This window comes from Molothrus aeneus, chromosome 2, assembly GCF_037042795.1.
Source record: "Molothrus aeneus isolate 106 chromosome 2, BPBGC_Maene_1.0, whole genome shotgun sequence".
NCBI classification, from domain to species: Eukaryota; Metazoa; Chordata; class Aves; order Passeriformes; family Icteridae; genus Molothrus; species Molothrus aeneus.
In genome coordinates, this window is record NC_089647.1 from 112,652,052 (window position 1) to 112,666,579 (window position 14,528).

General features: G+C 43.3%; 1 protein-coding gene across 2 annotated transcripts in view; it reads left to right on the forward strand.

Moving 5' to 3' along the window:
- Nucleotides 1-14,528, forward strand: part of C2CD2 (C2 calcium dependent domain containing 2) — a 39,866-nt gene that overhangs the window by 13,961 nt on the left and 11,377 nt on the right. For both annotated transcript variants that reach the window (XM_066545541.1, XM_066545542.1), the window contains exons 5-12: nucleotides 406-528; nucleotides 800-926; nucleotides 4,666-4,774; nucleotides 6,825-6,886; nucleotides 8,497-8,636; nucleotides 10,928-11,099; nucleotides 11,881-11,994; nucleotides 14,308-14,435. In XM_066545541.1, coding sequence (XP_066401638.1) covers nucleotides 406-528; nucleotides 800-926; nucleotides 4,666-4,774; nucleotides 6,825-6,886; nucleotides 8,497-8,636; nucleotides 10,928-11,099; nucleotides 11,881-11,994; nucleotides 14,308-14,435 — 975 coding nt within the window. The remainder of the gene's footprint in view (nucleotides 1-405; nucleotides 529-799; nucleotides 927-4,665; nucleotides 4,775-6,824; nucleotides 6,887-8,496; nucleotides 8,637-10,927; nucleotides 11,100-11,880; nucleotides 11,995-14,307; nucleotides 14,436-14,528) is intronic.

Genomic DNA, 14,528 nt, shown 5'->3' on the forward strand with positions numbered 1-14,528 from the left:
ATAACTCCCACTAAATCAGTGGAACGGTGCAGATCTGCTTATCTGATGACCTGATCTGCTCTCTCAGGGAGTACAGAGCAGTGCAGAATCTTTAAAACACCATCATAAGATAAAAGCTATTAAATAAACTTCTGGCTTTTTGACTAACAGCTGTGTCTTCCTAACTCTTAGAACAGCATGAGTTTTTCGTGTTTAATTCTAGCTTTCCTTTAATGCATAATGGAGAATTTAAGTAATTCTTTGGATGATCTGTTGTGAAATTCTGTTGTTGGCAATAGAAACCATTGTGTCTCTCTCTGACAGAGCTAATGTTAGATGGCTTTGGTGGTATAGCTATGTACCAAATTAATTTTTGCCTCAATTGCTTCTGAGTTTTGAGAAGCCTGGTTGTTTGTTTCCTCCTAGGGACAGACAGCAGGGACATGTGCAATATCTGAAACGCTCACAGATGTCTTGAAGAACCTTTTCAGCTCAGCTTCTCCATCTGTAGAGCTGAGTGTGAGGCCTGCAGATACAAAGGAGATTCAGGTAAGTCTCATTCCTTCCAAAACCTTTTGAGAAGTGTCCTTCATGCTTTTATTACATATTCATGACTCACAAATGAGTAAATTTAACAGTGTTCAATGACAAGAACTGGGACACATGTTTAGAACAACACAGCCCATGGCAGCGGAGGCTTTGTGGTCCCACCTCCCTTGTGGCTTTGTTGGTGTTCCAGCCCAGCTTCCCTGTGCCAGCATGGCACCAGGGTTTGGTGCTGGCACGTGCACAGTGCCTTTGTCCTGGTTGCCTTTTGCAGAATGTACAGAGCACACTGAGCCTTCTCCCTCAGGGCACCAGCCCTCCCAAGCCTCCGAGGGCTCACGAGCTGAAGCTGCTGCTGAGGAACATCGCGCTGGAGCCATCGAGCGACCTCCGTGCTGCAGGTACCACAGCCCAGGGGTGCTGTTGCTCCTCAGGCTGGCCTGGGCTGGCTTTTCCTACTGTTAGAGATGGATATGAGATGATTTGGTCTTACAATTAAAAGATAGCTGTTGTGTGAATATTAAGAAAAGCTTTAGTGATGTATGGTTATGTTATTGTGGTTTAGATCTCCTCTGTTCTCCCCATGGTTCCCTTTCCCCCCTGTATTGTTGCCATCAGACAGCCTGGGCTGTCCAGGACAGGTACAAAGAAGCTGCACAGGTGTCCCTGGCATGGGGCAGCTGGGAATGGAAAAGCTTGGGGTGCTCAGGGGGTGGGCATGGCAACACCTGAGCTCCAATCCAGTGACAAGAAAGCAGTTTGCACTGATAAATGGCACAGAAGAGCTGAGTGACAGACTCTGGGAGGGCCAGGGCTGGCTGATGCAACCCCCAGGGGTATAAAAGACTGAGCATCCATCCTGAAGATGAACTGGCCATGTGGTGTGCATGAGGGGCAGTTCCCAGCACTGCAGCTTTTTCCTTATGCAGTCCTTTGTTGTGTTTTTGTCAAGGTTTAATAAACCTCTTTAAATTTTCAAAGTGAGAAGTTGTTTCTCACATCACTTTCCTTTCAGCTGAGGAAATGTAGAAGTTCTGGGTTACAGCCTGCTCTCAACAGAAGGTTTAAGAAATTGTTGTATTCTGAGAAATAGACTTCATAGAGTCACAGAATGGTTTGGGTTGGAAGGGACCTTAAAGCTTATCTCATTCCACCCCTGCCATGGGTAGGGACACCTTCCACTGTTCCCAGCTTGCTCAAAACCCATCCAGCCTGGCCTTGAGCATTCCCAGGGATGGGGCAGCCACAGCTTCTCTGGGCAACCTGTGCCAATGCTGACTTAATGTATATTTTAGTTTATTGGAGTATTTAAGCATCTTGTTCTTCTTGTACAAATCCATCATTGCTGAAAACAGATTGAAATGACCATATGTATAAAGCTGGCTGATTATTTTCTGGCTTTTAGTTTTAATTTCTAAAAGTTCTCACTTTGGCTGTACCCAAGATGACGGGCTCAAATCCAGCTCTCCATTAGCTGCTGGCAATGACATTGGCTTGATTCAATGTTACCTTATTTTTCTTTGCTTTAAAGTGATTTGCAGATATATCTCAAACTCTCCCCCTGTATTAGAAACTCCTGAAAGGTATTTTTTTGGGGTTTTTTTCTGTTGTCAGGGACATTTTCCCCTGATGAAGTGCCTCTGCAGGTAAAGGAAGAAGGTACCTCTTGCAAGTGGAGAATGAAGCCAAAAAAGAGGTCACTGCCTAATCCTAATGAAGTTAGTGTTGGGTTTGGAAAGCAGCACCAGGCCTGTCTTGCAAGGCTCAGACTTCTCCAGGTGCAGGTTGAGGCACAGCTCAGATTCTGTCAGCAGAGATACAGATTGGAGGCTCTGTTGTTTATGGCCACTAAACAACTCCATAACAGTATTTTTAATGGAAGCTTGTGGCTGCTAAATTGGGCAAGGCAGTATTTTAGATAAATACATCCTGCTTGCTGTTCTGCTTGTTTTCAGTTAGCTGTAATAGGTTTCTGCCCTAGAGTCTTGTGTAATGCTGCTTTGCTCATCCTGGTTGGAAGTGATCCCCTTAAAAATCTCTGCAGAGCTTTTTTTTTAAAAAAAAAAACAATTTATTTTTAAGCACTTCTGGAGCTCTTGGCTGTGAAATGTCCTTTATCAATAAAATATGCTGGCAACTGCAACTTTCAAGTGGAAAGTGTCCCAGCCCACAGCAGGGGCTTTGGAATGAAATGATCTTTAAGGTCCCTTCCAACCCAAACCATTCTATGATTTATTATTACTCTACAATTTTGTAGTGCAGACTAAACTTTCCAAAAGATTGGGTCATTTTGCCTCGCTTTAAAAGTCATGAGATGAGATGAGATGAGATGAGATGAGATGAAATGAGATATCTTTGTGTGCATACAGTGCATAGAACAGAAGATCCACCTTCTGAAAATCCCTGCACCTTCCCAAAAACCAAGAGGAAAAAGAGACAATTCATGTGCTGTGCTCTGGGAACACAGCTGTTGGGAGGCAAAATCCCCATTTGCCAGTCTAACAGGAGATAGAGGGAATTTTGCTGATTCTCCAGCAGCTCCTGGAGTGTAAATATTTGGAACTGAGGATGAGAAATAAAGCTTCATAATGGGGTTTAACTGGTACACTTGAAATCCAGCTGGGAAGGTGCTGGCTTCTGGACATAACTTGCTGACTTTTAATTAATATTCCCTTCCCTTGTAATAATGGATTATCCTGCTGGAGCCCAGACTCCATGGGAGTGTGCAATATTTCAAGCACACAGGTACACAGGGGGCTGGGGAGGGGCAGTTTGTCCATGCTGGTGAAACCATGGGTGCTTGATGGATGCTGACAGGGTTTGTAGGAGCTCTGGCTCTCCTGTGGGTATCTCAGTTCAGCTGGTGAATATCCACTAGCAGAACTGGTCTCTGCTTATGGGCTGTGCCAGTTTTTGTCTCCTTAGTTTGTGTATGTAAACACAAACCTAGATTGCTATGTGTTCTACAGGGAATAACTAAGGGCAAAAGTGATTTCTGCTGGTGAGGAAAAAGCAGTTAATTGTTTGCAGCAGGGCAGAAGAGCTGCAATACCCTATGGGGTACAGCTGGTTTGTGGTTCAGGTGGAGTTCCAGGGTTCCAGCTCAGGGACACTTGGCTGGGGGAGCAGAAAGCAGCCCAGGTCCATGAGCTCAGGCTCAGCCCCTGTGAAAGCAGCTCAGCTGCTTACTCTGGGCTCAGCTTGGGTCCCAAATAAGCTGTGTGTACACAGTGCTTTGTCTCCTCTAATCACCTTGCCAGACCCAGGCTGCCTCTGTGCCTGAGACAGGGCTGATCCACGGCCCCAAAGCATCCCCAGAGAACAACGGAGAGCTGCTCATAGCAAATACAAACCCAGATTCTTCTGGAGAACCGGGGGCAGCATCTTTTGTTTGCTTTGCACACAGTCAGTACTGAGCTTTTTGTTGCTTTCCTTGATGTGTTGGAACTCTGGGTTTAAATTATTTCTGATGCTGTCAGAGCCAGAAAGTGAAAAGAAACTGTTTTTAGAGGAACACATCAGGCAAACTATTTCCCCTCGGAGCAGCAGTAGAACTACTCTTAATATGCCAATTTGCAGCACTATCAAATTCCGAGATCAAGGCACAGATAAGTCTGCAGCAGTGCTTTAAAACTTGTTAAAAACCACAGTGCATGAACCACTGTGAATTAGAACTGCTGTCATCAGTCACTTGCCAGCAGAAAAAGCTTATTTTCATGTCCAGATAAACCACTGTGACTGTGGCCAGGGGGAACTTAGAAAATTTCTGTTATTTTTCAAACAGCTTGTAAACAACTTCACTCCCTCCCTGCCTCACACCCACAACATCACCTGCTCCCTCTTTGTCTCCCCATCTTTTTGGATTGTTTTATGCCTGCATTTTGTTGCTTCATGGCAGGATTTAAATCGGGCTGTCATGTTTCATAGTGTGTAGGGTAGCTCATAAGACAACAGTGATGCAATAGTGACCTTTGCCATGAATATCCTCGGTGTACAGGCTAAGGGAAGGCATTTATCCTGTGGGAGGGTGTGAAAAAGTCTGCAAAAGTTTGTTCAGAAATGCAAGGAAAGGGGGTTTCTTTGCAGTAAGTGAGCTCTTGGTGACAGAGCATTAATAACTGATTGTTCTTGCCCTTGCAGGCAGCACAGACCTTGTGTGTATAGTTCAGTTGAATGACCCTATGCAGAAGTTTTCCAGCTCTGTAGCCAAAAATGCTGCACATCCCTTTTGGAAGGAAGAGTTTATCTTGTAAGTAACTTACCTACTGAGAATACTTTTACACTAAAGCACTTTTTTTTTCCTTGAACTGTGTGAGAGAAGAATGGCATTTTGAAATAGGACTTGGATTTTCTCTGTGTGGCCTCAGAGACATCTGGAGCTGGTGGGGACTTTAGGATATCTAATTACCCTCTGTATGGATATGAGGTACAGTCTCTAGGTGTTCCATGGTAGAGACATGATTCTAGTAGATGACAGCAGTCACAGGCACAATAAATCACCTCATGCTTTCCTACAGTGCCAGAAAAGAAGTGTTAGCACTTCATTTAGGTAGCTAAGTTTAGCTGCCTAACAGCTAGCAAGGTTTAGAAAGGTTTTGCTAGGTTTTACTAGGTTTTGTTAGCAAGGTTTTGAAGTCGCTTTACTGTGAAAACTGCATTTGAGGGAATCTAATGTGTCTGCATTCCATCCCTGAGTGGAAAAAGCAAATGTGCAGAAACAACTGAGCACCTTAAGGAATGGTGGCCCTGACTAAAAAGAGAGTATAAAACTTAACTAGATTTTCTTTCTCCTGTAAAACAATAAAGGGACTTTCAGGCAGCCTACACAGTTTCCTGTGATTCACACAGCTGTTGTAAATAAGGTCAAAAGTGAGGAGTTCTAAAACTATTTTTATTTTCACTTTCTAACAGCAGAGCAAAAATGGCTTCTGAGGTGCATGAGTTTGGGAAAGGAGGGACTCAGTGATAAACTTTGTTTTCTGAAGTATCACAAAGTGCTTCAGCCAGTGGCTCTGTGATTCACTTCAGCCATCTGTTGGTGGAACAGCACCCGTGCTCAGGCTTGCAGAGCACACAAGTTCCCAGCAGTTTGGGACAGGAAGTTTGTAAGAATAAAACCCTTTTCCAGCTGAAAGGGCTGAGAGAGGGCAGGCAGGATGTGATTAACTTGACAGGAATTTGGCCTTGACACCAGGAATAATGCTGGGGTTTCCACACTGCTTTTCAGAAGTGCATGGGGTAAGCTTGGGGGCTTTTACAGATAAATGATTAGGATTTTGGCAGAGGTTTTTAAACTTCTTTCAAGTTCCCACACACAAACCTCTGCCTTTTTCTTTCTTCAGAGCCAAAAATATCTTCCACTCTGAACACTAAATTACTGACCACCATGTCAGACTCTGCTTTAGCTTCATGGCAAAGCAGCAGTAGGGACATCAAGGTTGCTCCTTTCCAAGTTTTGGGGTGCAGGAAGGGTGGGAGTGCCAGGGAAAAACTTCAAATCTGCTGCATAGATAATGTACCACAGCATCTAATGGAGGTGGGGTGTCTGCAGCCAGGATCACACCGTCCTGCAATGGGGACATGGCAAAATATAATGTATGTTTGCATGCTCTGAGGGGTTTTGGCAGAATGCCTGCTGGGAAGGGTGTAAAATAAGGTTTGACTGGAGGGTTCCTCAGCAGGCACCCAGTTTGCTTCACTGTGTCAGTCAGAGGAAAGGTTTTGTATCTGTTGTCTAGTCCATCTTAGGAAGTACCACACGTGTCATTCTGAGAATTCAGTTCAGAGTCCAGTTCACATGGGTTTTGTCACACAGAAACTCCTCTTGTTGGCTTGCAGCATCCTTGAGTCTTGTTTTGGAAAAGTGATACTGACTCTTCTCATTTAAAGCTGTAACTACTTTTGTTTTCTTGCATCTGTCCTGTTTTTGCAGGACACTTTCCTGCTTTGATAGGGATGTTGATTGAGCCTGTTCCAGCATCTTGACTTACAAATTTGATCCTGCCAGGAGAAACAAAACTTTTTGGTGTTGTGGTGTAGCAGTCAGACTAGGAACCATCTTCAGCTCCTGGGGAGAAGAAAATCCTCTGAAATCCAACAAATTGAACCTGTGCAGAAGTGAGGGAGGTTCCCAGGCCATGTTTTATTACTGTGATCCCTTCAGTCACTCTTACCCACCTGCAAGGTGCAGTGTTTGGCTTGGAGAGGGCTGAGAAAAACTGGAGAAAGGGGAAAACCTACATGGGAAGGAAAATCTGCTTAGGCTGCAAAGACCTAACATGGTTTTGTTTTCTTCCCAGTGAACTAAGTGCCAAATCAAAAGCATTGCAACTGCAAGTAGTAGAAGATGGAAAGTTGGACAGTAAGTATTTTAAGATTGAGTTATTTTGCATGATCAGCGTGTGAGCTTTGCTGAGTGTTGACAGAAGTGCCCTTTTATTTCTGGATGGCCACAGAAACTGTGAGATCCATCAGAAATCATGGGTGGAAGGAGAATACACTGACCAGGTGCCTGGGTTAAGGTTACAGAGAATCTTTGAGTTTCTTTTTATATTGTCAACATACTGAGTCTTCCAGGTGCTGGTATCCTGTATTTTTCCATCTTTTAAACATCTAACAGATCCACTGTGAACCTTTTTGGTTTCAAATTAAGCTTTTGAGTTCTTTCTGTGGCTGAAGGAGAATGATAGGGGTTAATTGTAAATCCTTCCTTTTTAAGTCCTAGAGACTCCATAACAATTCAGGTATGAAAATCACAATCAGGTGTAAAACACTCCAATTCTGATTATGTTGGACTAAATAAAGAACATGGGAGGGTCAAACATTTTTACAGCTCGATTCTGTTGTTTCAGAATTATTTATAATAATCTGGATATACAAAGTTGTGCAATATCTTGCTTATGATATGTGATTGTTGGAGGGATTGGAAAGTTAAAAGCTTTAAAAAAAATCTGATGTGGATGCTATTTTTTATTTTTAAAAGAATATGTATGTGGAGTCAGCAAACTTATGTTTTTCTTGGACAAAATGTAGTCTTGACTGTACCTAAGCATCTTTAGTCTTTCAAACAACACCAGAAATGTTCTACATCCTAACTTTCAGCCTGGTTTCCTGAAGAAAAAGGTCCCAGTGGATTGCATTGACAATTCTCTTCCTCCCCCTCTGTCCCTCCATACCTGCTGAGCTGTTCTTCTCCAAAAAATTAAATAGAAGACTCAAAGTAGAATCATATTAATGATCAGGGTGCTGAGTTATATGAATATAATGTAAATCCCTACTTGTATAATACAGGTATAGACAAGAGTTTATTACACCTGTTCAAATCGTGTTTGAGAAAATCGTTTAATACAAATTCTCAGCACATGTTCTGTGGTAACCTGACCCCAAAAGGCCAGTGAAGTGTAGGAATTTTTTGTTTTTAAACATTCTGCTTTGCACAGAAAACCAGAATTTCATCTCTTAAATCATTAGTACCATTGCTAATAATTTGTTCTTATCTAGTGGAGCTGATAAAGTCAGGGGAGGAACAAGAGAATTGCTGAAGTTTTATTAAAGTTCAAATTAAGAAATACTATTGTTGTGATGCAGCAGTTAATCAGGACTACAGATTGTCCTCTGAAATGAAAGATGCAGAAACTGGTTATGGAGATTGTCCAAGAACCTAATAGTTGTTTCCTTTTTTCCCTAGATATTCTGCATATAAAGGGAAAAATAATGGCCAGAAACAACAGTAAATAAGGAATAGGTCATGGTTCCATTCCTCCATTCTTTCCTGTTACATAGTATTAGGCCAGGCTGAGGAATAGTCATTAAATGGCAAAAAAGTTGTAAAATGCCACTTTTCTGCCCTGTGGTGTAGAACCAGTTACTGCGATTTTTTGCCTGAATTTTTCTCCTCCCTTCCAATATTCTGTCCCTTACACATCCTGGCAGCTTAGCTCTGGGCTGACCTTGCTGATTGTGTTCTTGCAGGTCCTTTATCAGGGCAGGTGACCGTCCCTCTGGACCTGTTCAGGAAGCAGCCCTGTGGCCAGCACAGCTTTGCCCTGAGCAGAGGGGCTGGGGAGAGCAGCTCAGAGCCAGGGCCCGCGCTGGGCTCCATCACTGCAGAGGTACTGCTGGGCTGGGGCTTTGGGGTGGGTCTGTTCCTTCAGGAGCTGCTTGGGAATGCTCACCCACAGCTTGGACAGAGCACTCTCTGCTGGGTTAGGAATGGCTGGATGGATGGCCCAAGGAGTGATGGTGAACGGTGCTGCATCCAGCTGGCAGCCAGTCACCAGTGGTGTCCCTCAGGGGTCTGTGCTGGGACCAGTTCTAGTTAATGTCTTTATAGAGGACATGGATGAGGGCATGGAGTCCTTCATTAGTAAATTTGCAGATGACACTAAGCTGGGAGCTTGTGTTGATCTATTGGAAGGAAGGAGGGCTCTGCAGAGGGACTTAGATCTGGTGGATGGATGGGCAGAGTCCAACAGCATGAAGTTTAATAAGTCTAAGTGCTGAGTTCTACATTTTGGCCACAAAAATCCCCTACCACGTTACAAGCTGGGGACATTGTGGCTGGACAGTGTTCAGGCTGAAAGGGACCTGGGGGTGCTGTGGTGGTGTTCACAGGGGTCCCAGGATGAGGGAAGAGATGGGAATCTTGACTCCATGTTTCAGAAGGCTGATTTATTATTTTATGAAATATATTATATTAAAAGAAAATGATATATTAAAACTATACTAAAAGAATAGAGAAGGGATTCATCAGAAGGCTAGCAAGGAAAGAAAGGAATGGAATAATAATAAAATCTTGTGACTGACCAGAGAGTCCGAGACAGCTGGACTGTGATTGGCCATTAATTGAAAACAACCACATGAGACCAATCAAAGATCCACCTGTTACATTCCACAGCAGCAGATAATCATTATTTACATTTCATTTCTGAGGCCTCTCAGCTTCTCCAGAGGAAAAAAAAATCCTAACAAAAGGATTTTTCATAAAATATGTCTGTGACAGGGTGCTGGTCAACAGCCAGCTGAATATGAGCTGGCAGTGAGCCTTGGTGGCCAAGAAGGCCAATGGCATCCTGGCCTGCATTGTGAATTGTGTGGCCAGCAGGAGCAGGGAGGTCATCCTTGCCCTGCACTGGGCACTGGTGAGGCTGTACCTTGAGTGCTGTGCCCAGTTCTGGGGCCTCAGTTTAGGAAGGATGTGGAGATGCTTGAGCACATCCAGAGGAGGCAACAAGGCTGGTGAGGGGCTTGGAACACAAGCCCTGTGAGGAATGTTTGAAGGAGCTGGGGCTGTTTAGCCTGGAGAAGAGAAGGCTTAGAGGTGACCTTACTGCTCTCTACACCTTCCTGAAGGGAGGCTGCAGACAGGTGGGGTTGGTCTCTTCCACCAGGCAGCACTGACAGAACCAGAGGACACAGCCTCCAGCTACATCAGGGAAGGTACAGGTTGGACATTAGGAAGAAATTTTTCACCAAAAGAATAATAAAGTACTGGGATGCTCTTCCCAGGGAGGTGGTAGAATCACCATCTCTGGATGTGTTTAAAAAAAGCCTGTCCATGGCACTGGGTGCTATAGTCTGGTTGAGGTGTTAGGGCATGGGTTGGACTCGATGATCTCAGAGGTCTCTTCCAGCCTCATTCATTATTCTGTGATTCTGTGATCTCATGCTTGGGCTTGTGGCTGAGTCAGAGCAGCCTGTTCTGATTGCAGGGTGTTTGTGTCTTATGGGATTTTGGAAGGAATTTTGAATGATTTAGAGACAGGACCTCTGAGTTGTTTTAGATGATGGGGTTTATTTTTCTTATCTTCTACATAGACAGGAAGGGTGAGTTTGGATCACATCTTTACTGCATGGTTCAGAAGGTCACAGGACCCCTTGTTACAAAATAAAATAAATCCTTTTAAGGGTTTATTGACCAATAAAACACTACCAACAAGGATATTTATGTTTTTGAACCAGTCCTTAAATATTTCATCTTATGGACCCATGCTACAGTGTAAGCTTTCTTAACTAATCATGTTATGAGACACAAACCTACAGTGCTGCATTCTAAACTCCTTGTTTACCTTTGTAGCTACTTTTATTTTTTCTATATCTTTAAAACTCTAAACTTTCCTCAGCTTAACATATCTCTTCTTTAAACTATAAATCCACATTCTCACTTCTAGCACCTAAGTTTGGAAGCCTTTTCCAAGGTCTCAGATCAAATCCTGTTTTTAATTCTAAGCTTTGGCTTCCAGGCCCAAAGTTCTGAGACTTCCCTGCATTTCAGATTCCAGCAGTGTCTTATTGAAAGAATTAACTCTTGAATTTGGCTCAGCAAAAACCTAAAAGGAGTACCAGAAATAGAGTCCTCCTTGCCTGACTGTGCTTCTGAGGTGGTGTTTTTTTGTCTCCTCAGTTCTCTTTTATAGAGCCCAGTGAAGTGAAGGCCAGGCAGGTCTCCTCTCCAGTGCTGGCCACCAAGATCGAGAAGGACCGCACTGTGATGCCCTGTGGGACTGTGGTCACCACTGTCACTGCTGTGAGAACCAAACCTCGTCTGGAAGGGAGATCCTCCCCCCTGAGCACAGGTCAGCACCTCCAGATCTTCCTCCAGGGGCACCAGGAGAAGCACTGGGGGCTGGGATGGCAGGGAAGCACCAATTCCAGAGTTCTCTGATGTGTTGGAGTGGGGTTGTTGTTCGTATTCTCCAGAATCGGGATTTTAATTTTCATCAAAACTTGTTTCTTACAAGAGGAACAGTTAATATTTCTTTTAATTCTGTAAATCTTCACCATGGTGTGATAATGTAGAAGGGCTGGATTTTGGTGGATGGTTTTTCACATGACAAATGTATCAGAGGTTTGCTGATAACAAACCATCCTGTGCCTTCTAACCCTGATCTGTGTTATCATCTCTGATGAAGCTTGGTGTTACCTGGTGACAAAAATACTTTTCAGCATGTCCTCCAGGAGCAGATTTTCCAATTTTTCTTGGGAAAATTATAAAAGTAAAACCTATTAACAGTCTTGCTGTGAAGCAGCACAAAGATCTGTGTTCTTTTAAGTTGTTAAAGCAAATCTTTTATTTAAGTGGGTGTAGTTTAATGTGTTACAGTAGAATGTTTTAAAACATTCTTTCATTTTTTAAACATTTAAAAATGCTTAAAAATTTTAAAATGTTTTCAAAAATTCTCACACTTCACTGGCCTTTTAGGGTCAGGTTTACCACAAAACATGTGTTGAGAATTTCTGTTAAACAGTTTTCTCAAACACTTACGATTTGAACAGGCATAACTGGTGTAATAAATTCTTATTAACGCAATAAAAATGTCTTGACCAGTTCAAATAACCAAAAAACTTGGTCCTCAGATTCTCCTGTGAAAACTCCAGTTAAAGTAAAGGTGACTGAAAAGGATTTCATTGTTGAAGCTCTCCATTCTCATGGTGCTCCAGTCAGCAAAACTTTGTCATCTTCAGATACAGGTAATAAAAATGTTTGGGGCTGCTAAGGAGAACATTTCTCTGTTCTGCACATGGGATTAATGTGACCCTGTTAAAATGACAGCCAGCCCATGTGGCTGCTGCCTGTCAGCAGCACTGGGGTGTTTTTGTTAAAAGGACTGTGGTTTGGGCTATGGCAGCCTTGCAGTAAAAGTCTGGTTTTAATTGGCAATTTGAATTACTGGTTTTGAATAAATAACAATGAGCTGTGGTTTGGAGAGGGGAAGAGGCTGCAAAAAAGCCAAAAGAAGTATTTTCTCTTACTTTTGAATGAAAGATGCCTCCTTTTATAAAGGCATAGGGGATGCTGCACTAAACTAAAACCCTGTGACATGCACATTTGAGTCCCCTGTGTCTGAAGAGAAGGCAGAGGCTGGACTGAAGACTCAGTTCTCTTACTAGCCCAGCCACTGGGCTTTTTTGGGCTTGCTGTGCCCATCTGTCCTCCTTCCTAAGTCACCTCGATACAGCTGAAATTCTTTCAGACTGTCAGGTGACATTGACAATAATTATAAATTCACTTTGAATTGTATATAAACCTGATTTTGTCTCTGGAGAATTTACCTTTTCAGGATGCAGCTCTAAATCTTCAGCACATTTTTCACTCCTGTGTGTGGTCACCACTGAACCTTTCAGTGGCTCTGTGGGCAGGAGTAGTGACAGATGTGACCCAGGGTGGCTGCCAGTGGCACCTGCTGTGGAGTTCAGTTGGCTTTGTACAGGTCTGAGTGGGGAATGCACGACCTGGAGATGATCTGGGCTGCTCCTGGCACTGTCAGGAGCTTTCTGAGACAGAATTGTGTTGGCCAACAAATGTGGGGAAGGGCAAGGAGCAGTAAGCATGAATAGCTGTAAGAGCACTTGGATCTTTTCCCATCTCTAGGGTAAGAAATGCTCTGACACCTTGAAGCAGTGTGGTATTACTACATCAATTTGGGAATTGTTAAGATAGTGCAAGATTTCTGAGTTGCCTCTCTGAAGTGTTTATGATATTAAAGACACAAAACACTTACTGGAAAATCCACCTGGAGACAGCTTATTCCATATTGTTATGGACAATGTTTTTATTGGGAGTGCAAGGAGATTTCTGTGAAGTGTTTATACAGGATTGCAGGAAGAATTACTCATTCAAACAAAAGCCAAATGAAAGAAATACAAAGGAGCTTTTGGGTATGGCAGCAACTTAGGTAAAAGTTATTACAAACATCATGGCAAAATAGCAGCATGCACCCTGGAAAAGATGCTGTGTCTGTGCCATAGTTCTGAGTGATGGCAATAATAAGAATTAATGCAGGGGCTGGGGAGATGGAAAAGTCAAGGTTTGAGATGAGTGTGCAGACATGCACACATATTCTTAATTCTAGGCTTCATCTTTTCTTACATTACTGTCACAGTACAAAAGGCACTGCTCAATTTAGTTAACACTGGTGCTATTCCTTCCTCTATTCTTTTTGTTGTTGTTAAAACTCTTGCCAGAAAAGTCCACCTCAGGCAATTAAACATGGGGATTTTTATCTTGTTGACTTCCTTAGCCTTGTTTGTTCCTGAGCTTGATGAATTTGATTAATGTGTATTCCTGTCCTAGATGCCAGAAGGGGCCATGCTTAAAAATAAACTTGTGTTTGTCAGTAAAGAGCATTTTGTACAGAAGATTTTATATTCCTGTGCAGTGGTTGGAGGGGAAAAGGGAGTGCACTTTACAGGATTTGGAGGCAGCTACTTTGCCTTCCCCTCCGTATCACATGCCTTAGCAAAACTGGAAATACTGATCAGGGAGATCTGGAAAAGCAGCAAAATAACAAAAAAGCTACCTGAGGAAGTAGCACCATGTGCCAGCCTTGTACCATGTTAGAACTATGGTTCTTCATGACTGGGATAAATAATGATGTCCCTACTGTCACCACAGGGCAGCAATGCATTGAAACCTCCTTTGTTCTCATGGAAGGGGTTTGTAAATGCCATTTTGGTACCTTTTCTCCAAAAATAGGTGCCAGGAGGAAAAGAACAGCACCTACACCATTATTTCAACACGATTGAAATAATGGGGTGCTTTGTCCAGGCTTCCAGAACCTCCTTTGTTCTCATGGAAAGGGTTTGTAAATGCCATTTTGGTACCTTTTCTCCAAAAATAGGTGCCAGGAAGGAAAGAACAGCACCGACTCGCTGGGTGGTGAATTGGCAAATTTATGGTGTTGATGCCATTTCTGTGAATTTTAAATCAAGGACAAGCTCTGGCTGTCTCTGCTCTGTTTTCTCCTGTTTCCTTGCCCCTCTGAAATGCTCCTTTCTTTGCAGAGCTGCTGGTACTGAACGGCACCGACCCCGTGGCAGAGGCGGCCATTCGGCAGCTGAGCCAGTCTGCCAAGCAGAAGCTGAAGTCCCCTCGGAAGAAAAGCACCATTATCATATCAGGGGTGTCCAAGGTAGAGCAGAAAATACACTCAGAGTTCATGCTTAGCTCTGGAAAGCCTTTTCTGCACTGACTGCAGTGCTAACAGGGCTTCTGTGTCCCTGCA